At 40.2% G+C, this 26,070-nt stretch overlaps 1 protein-coding gene across 4 annotated transcripts in view; it reads right to left on the bottom strand.

The window, feature by feature from the left end:
* Positions 1–26,070, bottom strand: part of CNTN6 (contactin 6) — a 251,908-nt gene that overhangs the window by 133,809 nt on the left and 92,029 nt on the right. For all 4 annotated transcript variants that reach the window (XM_019755810.2, XM_019755809.2, XM_019755811.2 and 1 more), the window contains 2 exons: positions 8,230–8,356; positions 2,380–2,555 (listed from right to left, as the gene is read on the bottom strand). In XM_019755810.2, the coding sequence (XP_019611369.2) occupies positions 2,380–2,555; positions 8,230–8,356 (303 nt within the window). The remainder of the gene's footprint in view (positions 1–2,379; positions 2,556–8,229; positions 8,357–26,070) is intronic.

The raw sequence follows: 26,070 nt of genomic DNA, 5'->3' as shown, positions 1-26,070 counted from the left end.
ATTTCAAAAGATCTATTTTTCAAAATGAAAAGATCTATATTTCTTAAATGAGATTAGAAGAAAGAATTTGAAAGTGGAGGCTTCTGGACTGTAAGTCACCAGCATGTTTCCAATCCATCTTTAAGATCCTTCCATGCATCCGTATGAAAGCTGCAAATACCCATGGGGCCCGGCAGTGGTGGCAGTGCTAGACCTGGCATTTCTCCGTTTGGAAAGAAGTCCTTTATGGCCCAGAATGAACAACTGACTTAGGGGACAAAGGCACGTATGTCATACAGGACATGAGGGGAGATGAGATACTGGTAATTAAAATGTGCTCGTTATGTTTAAGGGGGACTTGAGCCAACAGAGATAATCATACTCCAGCAAATCTCTCCACGGACCCAACAGAGAACACCCAGGATGGCACCACCTCACATCCTGACAGAAAAGACAGATCATGCAGTTCTTGTTTTTTCAAGTTTCAGGCCTAGAACCCAAGATCCTTTAAGTTTTCAGGAGAAAGATTAGTTAAAGGGTGTGGGCCATTCTATGTTGTGCATGAATCATAGCAGGGATGATTTTAGGAACCGACAAACACCGTCCATCCAAAAAAGGAAAATTTCACGGAGAGACAGGGAAGTGAGCATGACAGAAGATTTCATTTTTCCCATTCATCCAAATGAAAGCAAACAGTTTCTTCTCAATTTAAACCTTTCTCCTTTTTTAGCAAAGGGAAAGTATATTTTAACTGAAGTAAATTTCAGCTTCTAATTACATGTGGTTTTGAAGTGGAAAAGAAAAGAAATAATAATGTAGTGAATTGAAAAGTAGGTTTTGTAAACAAAGGGGACAGATAAAAGGAGGAAATACATGGCTATGTAAACCACGGTGCATGAATTTTAGGCATAAGTATTTAGTCGTTTTCAAAAGTGGATAGAATGCACAGCTGTAGAGAAACTCAGGGTTTGGCAAATGCAGGTGCTGTATGAATTGTACTTCACCAGAAAGTTAGACTTATCCTTGTGGAATCTGATGCAAATCGTGAGTATCTTCTAGGATCCTCTCCCATTCAAGCAGGAGAAATAAATATTTTGGAAGAATCATTCAAAGTCTTTGGAGGACTTATTTCTGTAAAATCAATTTCTTATCAGTGTTTTGCTCCCTATTATTTTTCCAAGTGATAATCTTAGCTGAAGTGCAGAAATCAAGTATTATAATTATTATCTTTACCTTAAGTTTCAACATAGCCAGCAGTCTTTTTCATATTCCATTCAGTGCCCCAAACCTTTGCATTAGCCTTCTATTTCCACAGATATAAACATATTTAGATACACTTCGCAATGCACCTGTATATGCATGTGTGAATGTGACCACATGCATACACGCATACATACATCCATATGCATACATATTGGGGAGTGTGAGTGTGTGTGTGTGTGTGTGTGTGTGTGTGTGTGTATTTTCATCAAAACGGTCAACAGAAGGAGAGCTGTGTGTGGAGCAAAGGATCTTTGGAACACAGACTCACAATGGGAGGGAGAGCCAATTATTACTTCCACAAGGTGGGCTTTGGACATATATTCTGTTAGTAAAGTTTCAAAACAATTACTTTTTCCAAGTAACAGACAGCACAGCCCTTTCCATGAGCGCGGGGAGTAGCGGCCGAGCCTGTGGCCCTGAGGCAGTCGGGCTGCAGGAGGAAGATGCAGAGAGAGAAATGCAGGCCTTCCTCATTTCTCCACACCAACAGGCACAATTACTTTCAAACAAGACTTTCCCTGGATCCAACAAGAAACATGGCGTCCCTGGAAACACTATATAAAGGGTAGAAGAGGCACTATGTCTATTGTTCATCAGCCAACGTCCTCAAATGTCACCAAGGTAATTACCTGGATGACATTTGTGTGATGCAGCTGGACATTGTCACAGTTCATCTGAAGTCTGCCTTTGGCGACCACTTCATCTCCACCCACATCACCCTGTGTGCGCGCGCTCCTCTCCCGGGAGGACACACGCCTCCCCCAGAGGACAGCACGGCCCTCAGCTTTCTCTTCCTGTGCTCTGCTCACTACATCTAACTATGAGAAAAAGTGAAACAGTGCTATATCATCTGTCTTTATCTTAATATTTAGACCTGGAACTTTCAGAGATGTTTCTAAATATAATTCAGCAAATATAATAACACTGCAATTTTCTTCTTTTGTTGGAACGGATTTCGTCTTTCCCCAGGAGTCTGGATTCACAAAATGCACACAGTTAAAACATTTTGCCTCCATAATTCCTATTTGCTTTCTAAGAGCAGATGATTGGCAATGTTGGCTTTTTTCTAATATGAATATAGTAAGAACGGTATGTTTGCAGAATCACGGGAATTATAGCTTGTTCCCACACACTCACATGCAAACTGGAGCTTTGCCTTCTGGCTCAGGATGGTCCCCAGCAGGTTGGTGGCCAGGCACTGGTACGTGCCAACGTCTCGGTCTGTGTGGGGGCTGCTGATCACCAAGTTGCCTCCATCCAGCCTGTAGTGATAACTCAGGGCAAAGTCAATGTCTGTGCCATTGTGCCTCCACCTTCAAGGGAAAAATAAAACACAAAACATCAAATTGCACTTATAAATACAGATGTGGTCACCCTTTGTCTTAAGCAACATGAAGTTGTAATTTCTGGGACCATTAAAAAACAAGCAAATAAAACCATGGAGATAATCCTACCAGTTTCACCAAAGATAATTGTCCTCATGAGCTCAATGATATTACTAGCTAGGGTATTTGAAAGATTTTCTACTATATACTAATTACCATGGTGCCTCGGGTTTGAACGTCATCCGTTCCGGAAGACCTCTCGAGTTCTGAAACGTTGGAAAACCGCCAATAGCGAGGCCTCAGGATCTTGCACTCAGCGGAAGCTGCATGACATGTTCGACTTCCGAGGTGTGTTTGAAAACCGAACCATTTACTTCTGGGTTTATGGCGTTTGTAAACCGAAATGTTCGTCAACGGAGACGTTCAAAAACTGAGGTACTACTGTACAAACATTCACTCCCATGTGTACAAAGAGGTAACAGAACTCTTGACCTGAGATAGAAAACTCGGACATTCAGTCAATATTACTGGCCGTCCTATTCCTTGAGAGACTTTTCAAATGACATACCACTCCTGAATGCCCACAAATGATCCTGCAACGTGGAATGCCAACAGGACTTAGAGAAGGCAGTCCAAGAAGGGTGGATTACCAATGGCACGAAGAAAGCCAGAAAAGAGTTTACAAAGCCATTGAGGCTGATACCAAGACAATGACAATCTGACTAGCACACAACATGACTGCCTCTGTTAGTCTCTTACGTACAAAATGAATCACGCTGCAAATATTCCCACAGTACTTGGAAATGCCACACTATAGTTACAGTTTAACAAAACAAATGCAGTTTTGAGAGATTTTTATTTTAGGCAGCAAAACATCTCTTGGCTTAGTTACTAGTCAACAATCCTCTAGTAAATGAATTAAGTGGGAGAAAAGCATTACAGATATAGTTATTTTAAAAGAAACATAAGATGTTTTAGAAATTTCATTTGGTCATTTGAAGATGAGTGAATCCCCAGTAAGGATCTCTAACTGGACCCACTTCCTCCACTTTTCACCCCGTAAGTTTCATCAAAATATCCAGACATCTGAAGAATGGATATTGCATATTTAATAAATACATTCCTAGGGCACGAGCTGTGTAGTCATATAAACCATTGAGGAAGACAGACATTTAAATATATTGAATTAAGACAATCAGTCATTTAGAAAAACCAAATGAATGGCTTCTTCCTGTGGAATAGAGCCAATTTCCCCACCATGTCTGGCTAGGGTCTGTGCCAGCTTTGCTACGATTCTTCCCTTCATACTAAGATTATATGTACTATTTTGGAGGGGGTGGCTAGTTGTAAGAAAGGAATGACATTTCACAGAATTATTCCACACATCGTTGACTTTCTTAGGCGTATCTTGAAAGATCCCATAGAGAGAGTGTGGTGAACATCTACCACAGCAGAAAAGAAATCTGGACTTAGGTAACCCTTGACCCTGATAAAGATAAGAAGTGAGTGACCGTATATGAAATCAAGCAGAGGCTGTGGACCAACTCTGACACTTTTCACTTATATACCCAATTCTTGTGCATCTCTGCTTAATTTTGATGAAAGGAACTTGAAAGATAACAGCCCAAAATACTACATGTCACTTTCCTGAACTTTCTGCCCATTTAATTTTTCTAGAGAAATGTGTAGTTTCTTGGTTTCTGTATTAGGGGAACATGTAGAGAGCAGTCTTCTCTCTCGGCCTGTCTCAGTTGTCCCTGTGCTCTGTGCCAGCACGGTGACACCGGGTCCCAGGGCACAGTCTCGGGACCTGCGTGTTCCCTTTCATTTCCAAGCCAAGGAGACACCGCAGTCGGTTTGCCATCTCACTTTAATTTTGAAATCAATCACTGGAATAACTGCTGCCATCATTACATGCTCCTAATTAAGCTCGGTAATTGTTTTTCAACACAAATTCAAAGTGGTCGGCTTTGCTGCAGCAAATGAATATTTCACTGTATCCCCGTAATCATTCTAATCACTACGGTACAATGATTATTAAACTGTGCATATAGATCAGGGGTTCAACGCCCGGTGTGGGCTTTGTCCTAATTAATATGTTAAATCGATGGAGAAGCACTGGTAATGAATTCGAGGGGTCGTCATGCAGACGGTGCTGATAGGCATGAATGTCCAGGAGAATGTCCCTGCGATGCCGGCTAGAGAACATGCTTTAAAAGATTCTTTTAGGCCTCTGAATTGATATCCTACTAATTCCAGGAAACATCGTAGATTTGCACTAAAATCTTGACCTTTTGCCTGGAACATCCTTTACCATTAAGTAATTAAGCCTGTGTCAGGAATAGAATGGCCGGGGGCTACATTTGGCCCTTTGATAATGCAAGTGTGTGTGTGTGTGTGTGTGTGTGTGTGTGGTGTGTGTGTGTGTGTGTGTGTGTGTGTTTGTTTCAAAACTGGGCCTTGCTTTAGAATCACATGGAATACTTATTAAAAACTCCTGTTTCTGGGCCCATCCCTACATCCCTGCAGGAGAACTTCAAAATCTGATTTCCTTAGAGTCTTGCTGGCTCAGGGTATGTGCGCTAATGCTGATACCAGTGCTCGGGAAGGAGCCCCAGGTCAAGCTTGGACGTTCCCTTGCAGTACATCCTTGGACAAGTAATCCAATCTCTGCAGAAGTCATATGCACCACCTATAAAATCTGCACAATAGCAGCTCCCCTGTTTTACCTCATGGGGTTCTTAAGGAGATTAAGTGAGGAAATGAATGAAAAGGATAAAAGGCAAAGTAATTATTGTTATGATTTTTACTCAGGGCAGGCAGCTTCTCCAGACTCAACAGTGTGTTTACGACGAAGTGGCACAGACTCAGTTGGAGGAGAAAGCCGCCACTTTGGGTGACGAGGTCAAGACAGCCGTGGCACAAATGCTCCGTACCATCCAAAGAGCATTTCCCGACAGACGGTGGAGCCGATGTAGAAATCACATATGTGTGTGTTGCTTCATCGTTCCAAATTAAGCGCATATTCTGAGCTGGAACCCAGCTCACTGCTATCCGATTATTCTAGACTTTCTAAGTATAAGCAATCTTACCCAAGTACCCTCATTGGGTGACCCGGGTCCCTTCCCTTTGCAAAGCGTCCACGATAGACTTAATTCTCATGTGTTACCTGGTCTTCAACACAATACAGAGCGATCCTTTCCATTTGAAAGCTTTTCTCCAAACTTGCCTAACACTTCTATGTCCTCTCGCCATCTCTGAAATCCTGGTTGCAAAGGTGTCTACTCCACTGGAAGTGACATGAGACAACTTGCTTTTAAACTGTTGCCAAAGTTCCACTTTAAATACTGCTTACACTCCCGTGAGAATCCGTTTGCTAAAGGGAACTTACTGAAAGGAAGAAAATGCCTCTTAAAATCAACCACACCCTCACTTTCTGGATAAGGGAGCTGATGCTAGGAAAGAGGAATGATCACTGCAAGGTGACAGGAATGACAGAGCTGTGACAGAATCCTAACTCCTAGTTCTAAGTCAAGAGCTATTTATATAGATAGCTTCACACAGTATCCAAACAACCTCAAATAAGGCTACATAAATCATGAAGATTTCCCCTCTACTTCACACACACACAAGCTAAGGTGAGTATGCTTATAAACGAGTTTTTTAAATTAAATTTAAGTTAGAAAGGGTCATATTAAAACTAACATTTCAAATTTTCTTGCTAATGTGCATTATCTGGGCTACCTCTGACCTTTGCTTTATTATCACGGAAATTGGGTCTGACTCTGACATTTAAGTGTTAAAAACTTTCTTTCCTCACTCTCCAAAGCCTCTTGCCTTACGAGCATTTTATACTATAATATTAGAGGTGAGCTAAGCCAGATTATGGGGACTGAAAATAAATTACCTCTTAACTTACAAGTATCTTAAATGCAAAAGCCATTTAATAATATTGGAATGTATAGTCTCTTCATGTAGTGTATTTCTTCATAGATAAAACTAAGTAGCAAATTACTTGAGAACCACCGTTTTATATTTTTCCTGCCTGTTATAAACCAATAGCTATTTTTATATCAGGCTTGCTTGATTGATTGACTGATCTGATACTTAGCACATGTTTCTTATTTTATCGGGATTCGTGTATTCTTTCCTTTCTCTAACACAATCTACTAATCCTTATGATCAATCAAATTAGCTCTCAAAAATAAAAATTACAACTTTAAGTAGTAGATGATCTGAGAAAGGTGTTAATCAGATTTTTATATGTTTAACCACATGATAAATTAAATAAGGAAGTGCATTATTTAAGGAAAACAAACAAACCATTTGTAAAGTGAATGATTTTCACCTACCAGATGGGCTCCACTGGTTTGGAGATGCTAAACACAGGCAAGTTTAGTAAACATATGAGAAATACATGGGAAGCCATAGCTTTCCAGCTCTTTTGTTGTTAAAAAAAAATAATGCTGACATTAGCTCGACAAAACAAGGGAGAGTTTTCTTTAGCTTAGTGCAGATGAGCCATTTAGTTAATTAATCTAGACGATTTTAAGATCAAAGCAATTATACATGTAAATATGGTATTTTTAATGCAACGTAAAAAGTAGGCAAAAGAGCTTATTTTACCAAAATGGATTGGAATTGCTATTTTGTCTGTGTGTTGATTCAACTTCCCTGATAAAAATTAAGACTTTAAAAAAATGCTTTTAAACCCAAAGTTACAATGGTTATTAATATTGATTTTGTCTTTTCCTATATTCACACTGCATATGCAAGTCTTACCAACAAAATATTATTTAACAAGCATGATATCTACATGTATATATTTTAAAATTTGTGAATTCCACCCACAACATGGATCGAATTCTGTCTTTATTGCAACCTTGTAAGAACAAAAACATTACTGACCCTTTTTCCCTATTATTCCAAGGTAATATGTGAGAAACAAGTATAATTATTTTTCTTCTTGCCCCAAATAAGCATTATTTTTCTGCCTTCGAAGGTACATAACTGCTTTTGACATCTTTTTCCAAAATCAGTGCTTTTGGGCTGATGGGCCCTGTCTCTGGAGTCACAGAAATCTGATAAAATAGCTTCCGTCTTGATGAACTGCTTTTAAGGGAACACTTCCACAGACATTCTTTATTAGGCAACTGAGGCAGCCACACTGCATTATGGGGAGGGGGGTACAGAATGAGCCGACACTTCAGTCGTGCAAATTTGGGAAACAAATCTTTTCCTTTCCATCCTCTCTTTTCCTGTCATTACCCTATATCTTTCTTTTTTTTCTGTCTTCCTGTGTTTCTTTCCTTCCTCCCTCCCTTTCTTTTCCTTTTTTCTTTCAGTTCTCACCACAACATGACACTGAGTGGCACCAATGTCAAAAATAACTGTTCTAGGCAAAGCTAACCAATCAGCAGAGTCCTAACAGTGGCTGCCTGGGGTGGGGGTAGGGGTAGGGATGCTGCCTGGAAAGTGGGGGACACTGGGAACAAAATGTATATGTTCTTGCTTCAGAGACGGGCACACAGATGTATGCCCGTGTAAGAGCTCACTGAGATGTCCCCTACAAACGAGGGCACCTGAAGCATTTCACTGTGTGCATGTTTTACCTCAAAGACAAAGAAAACACCCAGTGCGGTGCCAACAGGTAGGATTTTACCTGTAATGGGATGAGGGGTAACCGTTTGCAGCACAGTTCAGCGTGATTTCAGATTGTGATAAATCCAGAGGAAAAGTGACATCGTGTGGCTCCTGGGTAAAGATGGGTCGGCTCAGACGACTGTCACCTGGAAACAGAAAAGAAGAACACCACATGAGAGAACCCGACCCTGCTTTGAATGCAAGTCTGTGTTGGATATGAAGTCAACACACATTAAAAAAACAAACAACAACTTTTATTTTGAAACAATTGCAAGCATACAGAAAATAGTGCAAGAATGGTACAAAGAAATATTTTGTTAAACCACTTAAAGTTTGCAAACTGATGCCTCATCACCCCAAATAAATTAGTTTACATTTCCTACAAGGGACATTCTTATACACAACCACAGTAAAACCATCAACACCAGGAAATTAACACTGATTCAGTACTAGTATCTAATCCTCAAGTCACAGCTGGCACCATTTTTCCTAATAAAACCCTTTGTAGCAAGAGGGCCCAGCTGAGAGTCAGACCCCATTTAACTATTTCGTCTGTTTAGTCTCCACCAGTGTGGAACCGGTCCCCAGTCTTTCCTTGATAACCCTGACCATGACACCTTCGAACATTACGAGTCACTGATTTGGTAATGTGTCACCGCATGTGGGCTTGTCTGAGCGGTCAGCTACCCAGGAGGAGCTGCATGCTGAGGGTGCACTTAAGGAAGCAGTCTATAAAGACATTTGAAAATAGTAGTAAGACCAGTAAAAATGGGATCTTTAAAAATATATCTATAATATATAGATAGATAGATAGATAGATAGATAGATATCTATATCTATAGCTATATCATCTCTATCTATCTATCTATCTATCTATCTATCTATCTTCTATCTATCTATCTATCTATCTATCTATCTATCTATCTATCTGTCTATCTATCTATCTCTCTCACATGAAAAAGACTCCTGCCAGCCAGCCAGCCAGGGTGCAGTGATCACATGGGTTGCACTCTGTCCCTCCATGCCCCTCTTCCAGGTACAGCACGTTGTCTGCCATCTCACTACGATTCCCCTCAAGAAAGTGTGTGTGGCACACTGCCTGTTTCGGGACTTCTGTCTGTCCCATCACTGCTGAAGTTCACTTTGGTCATTTGGTTATTAGGTGCTACCTGCCAGACTCCTCCCCTGTTAAGTTACTCCTTTTTGCCTTCAGAATTAGTAAGTATTTTGTGGTTAGGGGCTTTGCGACAATGCTAAATCATTGAACATTTCTTTTTGTTTCCCATGTATTTCCATCAGTCTGGTCTACTGTATCGGTGTGAATGCGTGGTTTCTTATTTTATTAAACAAGTGGTAATCCATTACCATTTATTTTGACGCCCAACTTGTCCCTGACCTGGCAAGCAGCAGCCCACCCGTTCAACCTGGCTTTCTCGTCTTTCCGACACGTGCCTATCAGACTTTGAACTCTTCCTTACTTTATGGTATAAGAGAGTGTTCTGGAGTCATCTTGTATTTCCTCTACCTCAGCCATGGAAGTGGTCTTTTTTTGTTTTTTCTTCTCTAAGAAAACCTGGTTTCCTATATTAGGGAGTGGTATTTAGAAGCCATGATCTGGATGCAAAGAGTATTCGCTCTTACTGAGTATTCTTGCTCTGAGGCCCTCTCCGTGACTCTGTGTGTGTGTGTGTGTGTGTGTGTGTGTGTGTAGGCTACAGATATAATTATGTGCACGTACCTATTTATACCACCTGCTGGGCTGACCCCATCTCCTTATCTCCCTCAGGTTCTGAGCTGTAAGGGGCTCCCCTGTGCGGACACCCTCTTCCGCTCTCCATGCAAGGTCATATTTCAAAGTATAGCACTTTCTCACGTCTTGCAGGATCACCATTCACACCGAAATGCCCCTTCCCAGTAAAGATAAAACCGCAAAATGGAGGGTAGCACCCAGGTATGGTGATAAAGGCTGGACTTCCCTCAAGCCCACCACCCCTCAGCTACAGAATGTGGGTTCTCATTACCTACCCAGCCTGCACGCTGGGGCTGAGAGGGAGAAACAAACAGGTCCCTGACATGAGGAGAAGAACGAGAAGAAATTTCCTTCTCTATAAAGGAATAAATGAATTGTCTGTACATAGATCCTCAAGCATGAGCAAAATAAAAAGAAATGGAATAGGAACGATGCAAAAAACACTACAACAATACATGTGAAAAAAACATGGCATGCCAAAGATAGATAAAATACTCATTCCAGAAGAAAACATAACTCAGGGAACCCTGAAAAATTTCTCAAAGGTGTTTTATGCTGTAGAATAAGAACATGAATTACAAAAGTAACGTAACTCAATATCAAGATGAAAAAACAGACAATAGAATCAGATAAATTAGGAGGTTGCAAACTTGAGGATACAAATTGCAACCAAAACAGCATCTTTAAAGAACCAATACATCAATTAGCATAGGCAAAGCAGACACTACAGAATGTCAAATTACTGACATAAACAGAAAATTTGAGATAATTATAATTAATACTGTTGAAAAAGCACAGATAATAAAGCAATTGAAGACAAAGCAATGAATAAAAAAGCCAGACACAGATGATCCAACGTAAAGATCCTTGATGTCACTGAGACGGAGAATCAAACAAATGTATCAGAAGATACCGTGCAGAAAAGTGCCTGTAAATGGAAGAACACACCACGTTCCAGGGACACTGAGTCAGGACTCAATGGCAAGGCCCGTGCTAGCTAGCTGAGTGATCCTCAAGTCAGAGAAAGACTTTGCAGGAGAACTGGGCTAAAGCAGCAAATCATCCAAAAGAGTGAAAGAAAAGTCAGATTAACCTCAGGTTTTCTAACAGTAGCATCCTACAGCAGAAGGCAGTGAAGAAAAGCCTACCACATTCTGAGTAAAAGGGTGACATGACTATTCTCACCCACCAAAGGATCTTTCAAATATAATGACATTGAACATTTTTTAACATCAAGACAAAAAGCAAAACCCTCAGGGGATAAAACATGAATGACTGTTAAAGAACTGACTTAACAATGACATCCATCCAATTAAGATCTCAAAATCTCAAGAATGAAGGGGAAATAGGATGTACATACATGGACTATATTTAAATATAAAACTAACACTGAAGAACAATGTTAGTTTTCACTGCAGAACAGAATATGAATGCTATAAACTTGGATAATGTAAAAATAAGAATACAAATAGCAAAATGAGTAGTGGGTGAGGGAATATTGTTAGACATGTGTGAGTGCTAATGGCATTTCCTTTCATGGCAAAAGGTCCATAGGGTATATACATACATATATTTAAAGCATAAGTTTTTTATATATAAACATAATTCTTAAAAGCATAAGCACTGTGACCTTTTAGTGTTATTCAGTGCATCTGTTATGTTCAGAGGAATCTTTTAGAATATATGTAATTGTTGTTGTCTCAAATCATTTATTAGAAGTTCATAATTCTTTTCATTTTTACTTTTGCTAAATTAAAATAAAATGTAATTGTGACATTAAAAGTAGCATCTATGGTATGATCTCATTTTTATGAAAGTTTTTTCTCTTTCTATACATTTATCTATGTACACATTAATCTACCCTCTCTGTATCTATATGCATAGAAAGATGGCTGCAATTTTTCCAAATTTTAATAATTTTTATTTTGGGAGTTTTATTTGGATAAGGTTTTTCATTTGCTTTGCATAGCTTTTCATAGCTTGAATGTTTAAAAGCAACATGCATTACGTTAAAAAAAACAATTGATTTCTTTTTAATTAAGGAAAGAGTATAGGGCCACGCACAAAATAAATGTTAATTTATTTACTTTCCTTTACCTTCACTCAGGAAAAAGTGCTGTTGGAACTTCATATAATCTAAATCTGGTGTATAACTTAGCTTAATGATGCCTTATATTTGGGAGAGCGATTTGTGGTTTTCAAAGGAATTTACATGCAACAATTAACAGATTAAATCCCTCTCACATCTTTTGTGACACACATTTCCAATCCCATTTAATAGATGACCTTAAGACTAATAGAATCAGGCATTTTCCAACAAACGGGTTCATTCTGAGAGACACAGAACTTGGTCTTGGTGAAATATCATCGGTTGGTATATTATTTACTCATGGATATTTGTTATTATCAAACTGTTAAAGCTCGACTCATACCAGCAAAAAGTCTAGCTTGTCAATTAATTGTTCAATCTCTTTTGATAAACTGTTAGATTTCTTTATACTGTAATGAAATAATGAAATAATAGCAGATTTTTTGTCATTTTGTGTACACTGTCAGAAAGCAAAGATAACACTGAATTTCTGTACCAGAACAGCTGAAAACATGACAATATGATGTCAGACACAAGAAATCAAAATACCTTTTCAAGAAATTTTACTTTAATATACTAGAGGTTAGTTAAAATGTTGGTATGTTGAGCTACTATAACAACACATGATCAAATAATTGTATTGAAAACATCTACTATTATAAAATCGCCACCTGTGATTATAATGCTACTCTATTAAAAATGTGTTACTTGGCAGTAAAGTTTGCAAGAACTTTGCAGTAGATGAACAATGAAAAATATTTTTTAAATGGCGAAAAAAGAAACATGCAATGTTATTGAAAATGCATGTAAGGTTTTGCCCATTTCCCCCACTCTTTTATTTCTGATGGAATTTAAGAAATGTTTCAATCTATGATCTGACTCCAATATTGGTTCAAAGCTACCAGTGTCTAACATTCATTGTCACCCCCTGGGTCTTAGGAGACTTTGGTTGGATCTAAGGCAGTCACATTTTGGCATTTCTGGAAGTGTATGAACCTCTTCATGGAGAATCAGTGCTTATCCCACAGAAGTGAGTTCCTAAAGTCGTGTTTGGTTTACTTTACTGGGTCCCCTTGGCCATGACTGACAGGACCACAGGTGCTATGTCTGCAGGACTGCTGTGCTTCTCTCTCCTGGGACTGGGTAGTAGTACTAAGAGATGCTGGTCTCTGATGGTTACTCAAGTGGAGATAAGGTTGTTCGGGAATATTAAAGCATCCATCTTCCATGAAACTCATGAAGAGTCAGAGATTCAGACTGACAGACAGTCGAACCATGGAGAGAAAGAATAACTGAGTAAAGAGTAGCTGAGCTTTTTGATCCTTGCTTCCAGTGTGTAGTGAGACCTGCCTCTGGTCCCATAAACCATGAGCTTCACAGCTTCACAGTTTCTGTTCCCTGCAACTCAAGGAGCCTTGAGAGAGACAGACTGAAATAAACAACGAGAGTCCAGTGTTCCGGATGTTCCCTCTCCTGAACCGCAAAGTGCAGACAACCTGGGCAGGCAGCCTGTTTTCAGAAGTTACTAGGGGCCGGTAGGTAGAACCCAGAATGTGAAGGCCAGCCCCCTCTGAAACCAGAGACTAGCGCAGGCCCAGAAGGAGGGGATGGCATTCAGGTAACACCATGGGGGCGGGGGAGGTGGTCAAACGGTACAAATTTCCAGTTACAAGATGAATAACGTACAGCATGGAGACTGTAGTTAACAGTATTGTATTATATCTTTGAAAGTTGCTAAGACAGGAGATCTTGGAAGTTCTCATCATAAAACAACATTGTAACTATGTGAGGTGATGTACATGCTAACTAACCTTATGTGCTAATAATTTTGCAATATATATCAAATCAACACCTTGTACATCGTAAATTACACAATGGTACATGTCAATTACATTTCAATAAGGCTGGTAAATATGTGAGTTCAAAATAGCTTTTACTTCAAGCATTACTTAGGTTCAAACCATACGTAAATTGGCATTCATTTTATAACTTGGATAATTAGTGACTCCTTATTCAAGCGAGCTTCAAAGATCTGAAAAAGAGTTTGTCACTTGGCAATGGCCATGCCTGACATTTCCTCCATGTGACAGACCTTTGAGAAGACAGTTCTTCATTGAGGAGCTACGGAATTTGAACATACGGAATCATTCTGGTCATTTTTATATGTTACCCGAGCAGAATGAACTGATGGTGCACCCATGGTGTGACACTGGAGACCACAGCATCTTAGCCCACTCAGACATCTGTGGTGACCTCAAGCTTTGCAGGTTAAGTATTAAGCCTGCCTGGAAGGTATACAACATATTGGAAGGGACACACAGATCATAAAGCAAATCATAATAAGAAGTGTTCATTAGCATATATTTTGCATTCCGTTGATCTCTTCAGTTTAAAGCCAAACCGAAATATAATTCTACAGCATGCTTATTTGGGTATTGCCAGCACACGGTGATAAAGTCTAATGAAAGTAAATTCAACCAACTTTTATTACCTCTGATTATGCGTTGAAACTTCTTTATGCACTGACAATGCAAACTAAGTAAATAAATTGCACTCGAGAAGCTTATAAGCTAATAAGAGCAATTTTGGCACACAGTGAGTTCCAGAGAAACAGTTGAAGTTGCACAGTAATTATCTTATTTTATCCTTACAAGAACACAGTCAGGTAGATTCTAATATTCCCAACTTAATGGTGAAAAACTTGAGATTAAGAGAACTTAAGTAATGTTCTTGATACCAAACAGCTAGAGAGTACTGAGATCTTGGAAGCTAGAGACAGGAGATCTTGGAAGTTCTCATCATAAAACAACATTGCAACTATGTGAGGTGATGTACATGCTCTCAAGTCACTGTGATATACACTCCAGGGAAAGGGCATGCAAACAACTGACTAACTGCTATATTACAGGATAAGTATTATTTCAAAAGCATATATATAATTATCATATAATTTTAAGGGAGTCCAGAAAATTATTAATTCGACCTAGAAGTTATGAAAGAGTGACAAAGATGCAATATTTGGGCCATGTACAAAAAAAAATGAGAATGAGAATGCCTTTGAAAGAGAAGAGTAAGGATATAGTAAGGAAATTCTAAGAAAAAACTTGAATAAAGATATGAAATATCTGTCATTCAAAAAATGTAACTAATCTGGAAAGTAAGAGAGTAATAAAATATAAAGATGGAATCGTAGATTCCAATCAGTTTGGAAGAATCCTATATGACATGACAGAGGTTTGAACTTGATGAGTAAACAGTTAGAAAACATGGGCGTGTTTTCCATTTTACGCAGGAGTGTGACATGCTTAGATCTACGACTCACTAGAGGAAGGATGAGGGGTAGGGGAGAGAAACACAGATGGGGGGGATCATTTATCAAACATTTGAAAACACAGGGATAATTGGAGCATTGTCAGTAGGTTTGCAGGGACCGAGAACAATGCGAGAGCTGTTCTGAAGCGTTAGAGGCAGAACCTACAGGGCAGAATGATGGATTGACATGAGAGACAAAGGAATGGGAGCACTGGGAAGACTGAGCTGGTGTTTGTGGATGAAGGCAAGGATGCTGGTCTGCTGACGTCTCTACTGGAGAAGGAGAAGGAGAGAGATGAGGCACGGGGAGAATGAAAAGAGATGAGCAAGGAGATGCAAGTTAATTCATTTTTATCCCTCACTAAACACTGATTTGTGGGCTTACTATGTGCAAGAACTAGCTTCAGGTCTGGAAACGTAGCAGTGGAAAAAACTGCTAAAACTGCTACTGTGATGAAGTTAATTGGAAGAAGCATTAAATATGTCCACACAGGAGCATGTGGCACCCGAGATAGTTTGAAATTCTCTGAGGAAAACAAAGGGTGAGGGAGTGAGGAATTCTGGGTTGTGGTGAGATGCTATTTCATAAAAGGTGCTACAGGAAGACATCACTGATCTGGTACCATGTGTACAGGGATCCCATGGACATGCAGCAAGAAAAATCCTAAACAGGAAAAGCATGTGCAAAGCCCCGAGGGCTTCCATTAGACGTCCTACTGAAACTGTCTAAGGTGCCACTCAGTGTGGGTCTGCATCTATGCTTTTGGAGAGAGCATCTGTCTGAGAGTCAGAATGACTGTATGTATAGCGCAGGAGAGGTCCAAACAGAGCCTTAAGTCACACTTAGAGATCAGAACGGTGAGGAAGAACCAGAAAGGGACTGAGGAAGAATGGTCAGTGTTGTAGGAGGCGTCCTAGGAACGACCTAGGATCTACAGTGGCCTTTCTCCCAGGAGGAGATGGCCAGCTTGGCCAAACAGGGGTGGTTGGACACATGAGATGAGGGCAAAACACACCATGGTGACAGCAACAGATGACCACTGAGGACTCAACAAGGCATTGAGTGGAGCCTGGATCCTGAAGAGAGTGAGGTCAGGGGGGCAGAGTGAGGAATTGGGAACAGAACTCATGGGAATACGTGGAGGCCTTTTCCATAAAGGGGTCAGCACAGGATAGTGTTGGAGAAAGTCCAAGGTCAAGGCATCTTGTTGAGATGAGGTGTCACCGCACATTTGCTTCTGGCCATGACTCAGTACTGTGAGGACACGAGGGTGCAGGACAGACAGGTGATGCCTGAGAGACGCCCTCCTGTGGGGGTCTGGGTCACTGCTGTTCCTTCCACAGTAGCAAGAGGGATGGCAGAGAAAATAGGCGCAAGTAGAAAACGTACTAGCTGACCTGTGTGGGGTTGAAAGCATGTTAAATAGCCTGTGATTTTTTTTATTTTTTTTTACTTTCTTAGGAAGGAGGAAGTGATATCCTCAGCTGAGACAAACAATAGGACAGGATTTATGGGAAGTTTGAGAGGAGGAGATAATGTGTAAAATGATCATCTGGAGAATAAGAATATGACCAGATGACAGATGTGGGACAGGACGTACCAGGGGAGTTCGTGAAAGATCTCAAAAAAGGACATCAGAGATGACCGGGTGAGGCAAATGTGATCGTCACCACACTACAGAAACGAGGCTGGAACAGCTCCTTACACCACATACAAAAATAAATTCAAAATGGATTAAAGACTTAAATATAATATCTGAAACCATAAAACTCCTAGAAGAAAATATACGAACAAAGTTTACAGATATTACCCTTAGTAATATTTTTACTGATATTTCCCCTCAGGCAAGGGAAGTAAGAGAAAAAATAAACACATGGAATTACATCAAACTGAAAGGTTTTGTTCACAGCAAAGGAAATCAGCAATAAAACAAAAAAGCATCCTACTGAATGGGAGAAGATATTTGTCAATGATACATCTGATAAGGGGTTAATATCCAAAATTTATAAAAAACTCACTCAACTCAACACCAAAAAAATAAACAACCCAATTAAAAAATGGCAGAGGACATGAAGAGACATTTTTCTAAAGAGATTATACAGATGGCAAATAGACATATGACAAAATGCTCAATCTCACTAATCATTAGAGAAACACAAGTAAAAACTACAATGAGATACCACCTCACTCCGGTCAAAATGGCTGTCATCAATAAATCAACAAACAACAAGTGCTGGCGTGGATGTGGAGAAACGGGAGCCCTTGTGCACTGTGGGTGGGATTGCAGATTGGTGCAGCTACTATGGAAATCAGTATGGAGGTATCTCAAAAATCTGAAAATGGAACTACCTTATGATCCAGCAATTCCACTCCTAGGTATCTATCCAGAGAAATCCAAAACACTAATTCAAAAAAATATATGCACCTTAAGTTTATTGCAGCACTATTCACAATAGCCAAGACTTGGAAACAACTGAAATACCCATCGGTAGACGACTGGATTAAGAAACTGTGGTACATTTATACAATGGAGTATTACTCAGCCAAAAAGAAGAATGAAACCTTACCATTTGCAACAATATGGATGGACCTAGAGAACATTATGCTAAGTGAAATAAATCGGACAGAGAAAGACAAATACCAAATGATCTCATTTATATGTGGAATCTAAAGAACTGAATAAATCAGCAAAGTAAACAGAAACAGTCTCAGAGACATAGAGGAAAAACTGAGGGTTGTTAGATGGGAGGGGGAGTGGGGATAAGGGGGAAGGTGAGGGGATTGGAAAGCACAAACTGGTAACCACAAGATGGCCACGGGGATACGAAAGTCAATTTGGGGAATATAATCAATAATGTTGTAAAGATCTTGTAGGGTATCCAATGGAAACTGGTCCCATTAGGGAGACCACTTCATGGACGGTGTAGATGCCTGACCACTGCAGTGTACACCTGAAGCTGAACAATAATGATGTCAACTATAATTTTATATATATATATATATAGTCACAGGATGTGGAGTACAGCACAGGGAATAGAGTCAGTGGGACTGTAACAGCTATATATGATGTCAGAGGGGTAGTAGATTGGGGGAGGGGGGTATCATTTTGTGAGGGGTATTCATGTCTAACTATTACATTGTTTTGTACACCTGAAACTAATGGGGAAAAAAAGACCGGTGTCCTGTCCACTGCACTTTTTTGGGTTAACTCTGCCTTTCAATATCTTTTATCTATTTTCCAACAATGTAAGGAAAATAAAACTGTTAAGAATGCAAATGATTCTTACCATTGAAATGCAAATGAATTGTGTCCACTGGAATACAATTGGTTTTTCTCTTGTTTCTTTGTGAATAAGCCAGGTTTTTGTTTTGTTTTGTTTTTCGTAGCAGCTTTCTTGAGATATAATTCACATACCATGCAATTTACCCACAATAAACCCATTTGGCTTTGATTTATAAATGTATTTTACCATTGCTTATAGACTACGCACGTGCGATTCTCTGAATTCTACTTTAAACAAACTGCAACATTTGACTGGTTCCCACATTAATTAATTTGTTAGACAATGTCTTTTGGATGGGTTCATGTATATTTGTTTGAGATGCACAATTTTCCTGTTTTAAGAAATATAATTATAACATGTTACATTTGCATCGCCAGAGGGACTGGTAGACATAGACCCAGCAGCTGGCTGTACTGCAGCTGGATGGGGAGGGAGGCAGCAGCTTTGTAATGGGCAGTAACAACGTGGAACTGAAGGAAAGGAAAACAGAAGGTGGAAGGCCAGGGAATTTCGACATTCATGGCATTGACCACAGAGAGAAAACGGACACTAACTGCTGAGGGAGATTCATGTGAGAAGTTGAGCATGTTCTACCAAGATCCCTTGTTAGTTTTCCATTGTTACCATAACAAATTACCTCCAACTTCTGGCATCAAACCACATACTCTTACATCTATTACCTTATAGTTCTGTAGGTCAGAATGCCAAAATGGGTCTCACTGAGCAAAACCTAAGGTGTTGGTAGGGCCTCATCCCCTTCTAGAGGCTCTAGATAGAATTCCTTTTCTTGCTTTTCCCAGCTTCTAGAAGCTACCCCATCGCTTGGCTTGTGGACCCCTTTCTCCACCTTCAAAGCCAGCAATAGTACCTCCAGTCCTTCTGAAATGACTGTTCTCTCATGGTCACATTCTCTTTGTTTCTGTCTTCCGCTTTTGAGGACACTTGTGATTACATTGGCCTCATCCAGATAATACAGGTTATCTCTCTATTAAGATCAGCAACCTTAACTCCATCTGCAAACTTATGTCTCCTTTGCAATGGCATCCAACATGTTCACGTGTTCCGGGGAGAAGGAATGGACATCTTTGGGGCCATTATTCTGCCAATCATACTCATCACATCGGAGGCCAAGAAAGGAGAGCTTTTGATGGAGGACATGGTTAAGATTGTCACATGTTAGAGAGTAACAGTGAACAACAAAAATAACAGCAAAGCACAAATGTTGATAATCAGAAAGTCTCTGCTTTCTTCATTAGGAGAAGCTTCACTATGAAAGTCAAAATGAATTGAGCATAAAGGCCAAGTTTAAGGTAAACTGAAGACCAAAGGAAAGCCATGGCACGGAATGTAGAGTACTCCATAAAGAAGTCAGATGGCAAAGAGAAAGAGAGAGGTCAGCAGAAACACAGCAGGCCGAAGAGAAGCTGCTGTTGGTATGTGTGTTTCAGTTTTGATTTATATTTTTAGGATGAAAGGCACAAGTGCGTTTGTAGGCTGATGCTAAGGGCCCAACTGAAAGGTAAACTTAGATTTTCTCTTTTGATTTTCTGGGTCTTTGACCTTATTACTTCCCCAATTTAGAGCATTTCAACATTAGCTTTTGAAAAATAACAGCCTGCTGCCAAGTGCGCAAGCACCTAAAAGCACTTTCCTAAAAAGTCCAGGAGGGAAGATGTTGGAAATCCCTGCAAAACCTATTCTTATCATTGAGACAGAGCAGTGGCCCCACTGGTTTTTCTCTGAGATAAAGTTACATCTGTGTGACATGGCACCAATCCCACGTATATATCAGTCACAAACTGGAAGGAGGACATTTGGAAAAACAAATAAATAACAGAAAAACACTCAAAAAATCTGTGACTAGTGAACATGGATATGTACTCCCAATGTCCATTATTTGATGACAGCAGACATAATTTTGGTAATACAGCGCCCCAACTAAGCACTCAGACCCATCGAGCCTGTTTCATGCTTATGGCCAACCTGAGTATCTTAATGACATCAGTGGGTGTGGGGTGAATGTCACCCAAGTGGCCTCCTTTGGAAAGCGAAGACTGCCTCATTTCCACATGTACCATCTGTGCTTTTCTGCCTTCTCAAGTGGAATTGTCTCTCTCATCCCAGTCACGTACTCCCCCTGCCCTCTCTGCCATGCAAAAATGCCACCAAATTTGTCAGAAAAGATTTGCCCTTTGTGAAACTGGCCTGATTAAGTTTTATCAGCTAGTGTCTCTCTGGATGTTCGTAACCTCATTTCTCGTTCCCGTCTCAGAGAGCTTGCCTACGGCCAAGGGCAGACCTGCTCGTTTGTAATTTCCTGCCTTTCTCAGCTCTTCCCTCACAGATTGGGATGAGGTATTTTTGTTTTTGTTTTGCCTCTCTCCCTGGAACTGTGAAACATTTTTGTGACTGTTTTTCTCATTTTGGTTGAAAACCTCTTTATTTAGAAATAAACTTATGTGTTGTTGTTTTTTTCCAATTTTTTACAATGGAAGTTTCTTATGAATTAAAATTATTGGTGGGTAAAAACCTCTCGTGCATTTCCTGCCCTTGCCAGTGTGATCTTTCATATCAAGAGATGCTCGTCAGAGTGGATGACGAGCAATTATTCTCTCTATCTCTCTCTTGCTGCATCAGTTTAAAATTCATGAACACCACAGTTATACCAGATTGAACTCAAACATGAAATAAGAAGATGACATCGCATCCCCCGATTATACTATATTGTCTTCCTCCCACGATCAAGATTTAATGAGAAGGGTTGTTTACGGAGATGACAAACATGAGTTCCATTTTTTTCAGACTCATAATCACCAAAAGATTCATTTTCTTTGATGAGCTGGGATACTGGTTGATTCCAGGGTGAGAAAAGCCCTGGACACTTTCTGTTTATTCTTTCAAGGGTCAGCCAGTTCTGAATTTTCCTTGCTGTTGTTCTCGCTTCAGTGTTTGAACATAAACAGCCCCTGTGACACTTGGATGCTGCATTGACCTTGTGACATTTAACCAAATGAGTCTGCACCCAGCTTCCCCTCCTCCTTCCCGTTCACCTCTCTCCTTCCCTCATGTTCTTTACCACCCGTTTCCATGTTCTTCATCAGAGGAAAATGTTAGACACTATGTGACACATCTGACTGGCACAGACTGTTATAAACATGCAGGGAAACATTTCCTTTACTCAACCAGCATTTTTTTTTTAAGTTTAAGGCTATTCTTTTATACCATTATAAAAATAGTAGATGTTCATTATGGAATATTTGCAAGACGCAAAAAGTATATAGAGAAAAAAGACCCAATTTTGCCATGGCAAAATAACTGCTATTAAGATATTGGTACCTACAATCCAAGGATTTTTTTTATTTTTAACTTTTAAATTTTGCTGTTATTCAGTTCAAAATATAACATAAGCATTTTCCCTGCTCTTAATTGGCACTTATGATGTTTTACTTTTATTAATGGAACTATAAATTTTGAAAATTTCATCATAATTCATGTGACTAATATATCTAAACGAAAATATTTACATTGTTCCATATTTTGGTAAAGATGATGGTGATGACGTTTTTCACAATTTACTAATGGTCCATGTACTGACCGGTTGTTATCTTATTTAATTCTTAACACAACTCTATGAGGAAATTCAAATCCTCTCCCATTTGACACCAGGTAGAGACTGAAAATTGTCAGTCTAACATTAGAAATCACAGTCTTAACATCGTAAGCATACAGGAGGTAAGGAGGGTAGGATGTTTTACAAAGAAAATAGGGCAGTAAAAACAAGTGCTCTGAATTGAGAGACGTTAAGGAGGCTTTGGAGAAGTCAAGAAACTCTGGCTGAGGAAGAGCTCACCAAAGATGGGGCTCAGAGACGGAGACCCACACGGTACCAAAAAGTTTCTTTTAGCCATCTTTAAGCATGAGTAACTAACCCTGAGCTCTTTGCAGAATCATGAACATGACCTAAGCTCGTGACCACACTTGCCATTTTAGAAAAGTGTCCAAATTCTGAATGCCAAAGGAACTGGGAGGTAGCAGGCTTATATTCGAGGACTTTAGCAGGGGGTGCCCCTAGGCCGTGCTCTCCAGATAAGATGGAACAGATTTAGGGCAACTCTCCTTTTGCCTTATTTGCCTACCACACCCCAAAGGGCCCAGGGGCCTCTGGCCCCTTCTGACACCATGACCTTAGCTGTTCCTTCTCTTGCTCTGCAGAGATCACAGATGCCCCCCCCCCCCCCATCGTGTGTCATAGGTACTGAGGCTCGGTTCCACAGTGCTGTCTTGCTGTAGCTCTGCAAAGGGCTGAATTAAAAATACGTGTTTTTGTTTTTTTCTAGACAAAGAAATGAAACCAAAATTCTGCTCAGGTCTTCGTCTATGAAAATGTAGCCATTCATCTCAGTTTTCCACGCTGACTGCAATGCTAAGCACAGAGACCTTAAATAAGGAAACATTACTACTGCATGTTGGCTAGTTCTTATTTTATAATCTTTCATTTGTTTCTCTTGGAGGTATGATGAGAGAAGCTGCCTGGTTGACACTCTTTTCACAATCACCGGTAACTCACAAGAGCCAGGTGCGCTTGCTGACAGAGCACAAGGGATAACGTAAGAAGTGATGGAGAGGTCACCTTTCAGCCATGAGTTAGTGCTTCCTCACACAGCTTCCCACTGCTGCTTTCCTATCCTCGGTGTACAGTTCCTCACCACCCCCACTCCAATCACCAAAAATTGGAACCAAAACTAATGGGCTGAGAGAGAACCCTTTCATCATGATATATTTACCGGCATTTCTTACCTTCCAAATTGCCATTTTGGAATATTATATGTACTAGTTTCCTAGGGCTGCCAGAACACATCAGCACAGACTGAGAGGCTCAGACCAATGCATTTACTCTCACATGTCAGAGGCTCGGTGCCTAAGATGAAGGCGTTGTCAGGGCTGACTGTGCAGGAACCTCTGAGGAAGGACCCCCCCCTTGTCTCATCCCAGCTCCTGCTGGTGGCTGGCGGTCCTTGACGTCCCTTGGCCCACAGCGCCTCACTCCAATCCCTGCATCCATCTTCACATCACCACCTTCTCCGATGACCTCTGTGTCCTTTTCTTTCTTCTTACAAGGACACCAGTTATTGGAATTAGGGCCCAATCAAAATCCAGGGTGATTTCATCACAATATGTTTAATTACATTTACAAAGACCCTATATGCAAGTTGAGATCCCGTTCTGTTTACTGGTGGATATGGATTGTGTGGAGGACATGATTCTATCCACAACACTGTAGCTCTGCCTTTTTCCGAAATGCATTTTGTGCGGCAACACATATCGTGCATTTCAGAAAAAACTAAGTCAAAGGATTTAAAGCTGTACCTTTATTCTTTTCATTAGAGCTGTTCCCAGATTTCTCAGACCTTCCAACAATACAATAAGAATTGTGATTCTTCAAGAGGCAATCCAGGATTCGGTATGTTCCAAACTAATTTGAAGACAATTTTGGAAGGTAGCCCCACATTGAATGCTCTTTTGGGTTTTAATTTTTGATTACTTTGTTTTTCTTTTCTTTTCCTTTTTTTCTTTCTTTCTTTCTTTCCTTCCTTCCTTCCTTCCTTCCTTCCTTCCTTCCTTCCTTCCTTCCTTCCTTCCTTCCTTCCTTCCTTTCTTTCTTTCTTTCTTTCTTTCTTTTCATGGACAATGCTTTGGAGATGCTGGGAAGATAAGCCTCAAGCACTTCATAGACTAAAGCTCACTTCCTGTTCTGCCTTCCAGGAGCTCTTGCAGTTCTGGCCTAAATCCTGGAACAACTAGACCACGCACCTCAAGAAGCCAGGTGGAAATAGCAAAACCTGTCTGCCTTGTCTTTTCCTTTCATTTCGTGCAATCCTTAGAAAAGTGAAGTAATTCCTTTTCAGTATGAATTATTACAAAATGTTAATTGTTCCTTTGCATGAGTTGGGGGAATGGGGTAGTTTCCTAGAATCATAACAACCACCATGTAATTAGCACACATTGTAGAGGAGACATTGTATGAGATCTTATAAAATATTACTTAATGCATTTGAATCATCACAACAACCTTGTCGACATTCGTGTTATTGCGACTGGACAGACGAGCAGGTGACATTGGGACGGCTGTGAGCTGCCATGTTCACACAGCTGATAAAATGAAATGCCCATGCTCTTTATCATATGTGATCTTCCCTCTGTAAGTACACGTGTCTCTATGCTATCACATTGTGAGGGGGGTGAGTGTGTGCATGTGTGCATGTGCTTGACTTACGTCACTAAATGTTATACATGCTGCTTTTTAGTTTTTAATTTTATGAACTCCTCAGGTTTCATTAACTGTGTGCAACTGACTTGGAGGTAAAAAACATCCATTTATGTATAACCTCTCCCAACACTTGGGCTTTAACAATTCCAACAGTGGTGTCCCTAGCAAATCGCGGAGGCTGATTAGCAAGGTGGCAGGGCTGTGCTTGGACGTGCTGGCACCTCTATCACTAGTACATCCAGAACATGGATGAGCTGAGAGATAAAATGGTCCAATTAGGCAGGAGCTACTTCAGCATCCTCAATGACCAGCCAGAGATTAATCAGAAACTGGGACCTCGCTTTTCAGACGGCTGAGGGATGGCGCTGCCATGTACGTCCATGAACAACGGTGCTGACATGACTAATAGCCAATTATGCCTATGACCTGAAACAACTGGCTGAGAAATTCTCTAAGGCAGACATGGGCCATGAAGTTGGGAATCGGAATAACCTCTTGTCTGAGAGAAGCTGCTTTTGTATCTCTAGAATTGTAGGGAATCGGATATGTACCCTGATTTCATCAGTGTGCTACAGGTTTCTTCTCCCTCAGCTGTCAGTCATTGACAGACAGCAGGGCAGAAAGTTTCATGGGTGTTCTTTATTTGTGGCTAATTTTGCTTATCTCTGAATTCCCCAGGACTGACAACAGTGCACGGGCTAACTGCTTGATACATATTTGATGAATAAATGAATGGAGTCTATTATTATAATTAATGAATTTTATATAAATCCATTACCAAATTCTTTATTGAACACAAAGGATTTAATCTGTTTTTGTTTTAACTGTGTGTTTTTTGGATGAATATTTCCTGAGAGCTAATTCCGTGCCAGGTCCTGCTCTCGGGGCTTTGCAGGCATAATGGCAGTTTACCCTCCTGATGACACTTTGCTCATTCAACTAATATTTATCGAGTGCTTCCTCTATGCCAGTCACTTTAGAGGCAGGACATACAGCAGAAAACAAAACAGGAAACAAACAAATAAACAAGAACCTGTCCCTTCTCCTGGATCAGAAAAGAAGACAGTGGTAGCAGCACCAGCCCCTTCTAAGTGGAGCACCTAAGCCATTTGTCTGCGGTTCCAGGGTTAGCCCAGGGACCTAACAGCCAAGCCTC

This window comes from Rhinolophus sinicus, linkage group LG10 (assembly GCF_036562045.2).
Source record: "Rhinolophus sinicus isolate RSC01 linkage group LG10, ASM3656204v1, whole genome shotgun sequence".
Taxonomy (NCBI): Eukaryota; Metazoa; Chordata; class Mammalia; order Chiroptera; family Rhinolophidae; genus Rhinolophus; species Rhinolophus sinicus.
The sequence above is the reverse complement of the archived record's forward strand: the minus strand, read 5'-3'. Positions and strand labels throughout refer to the sequence as shown.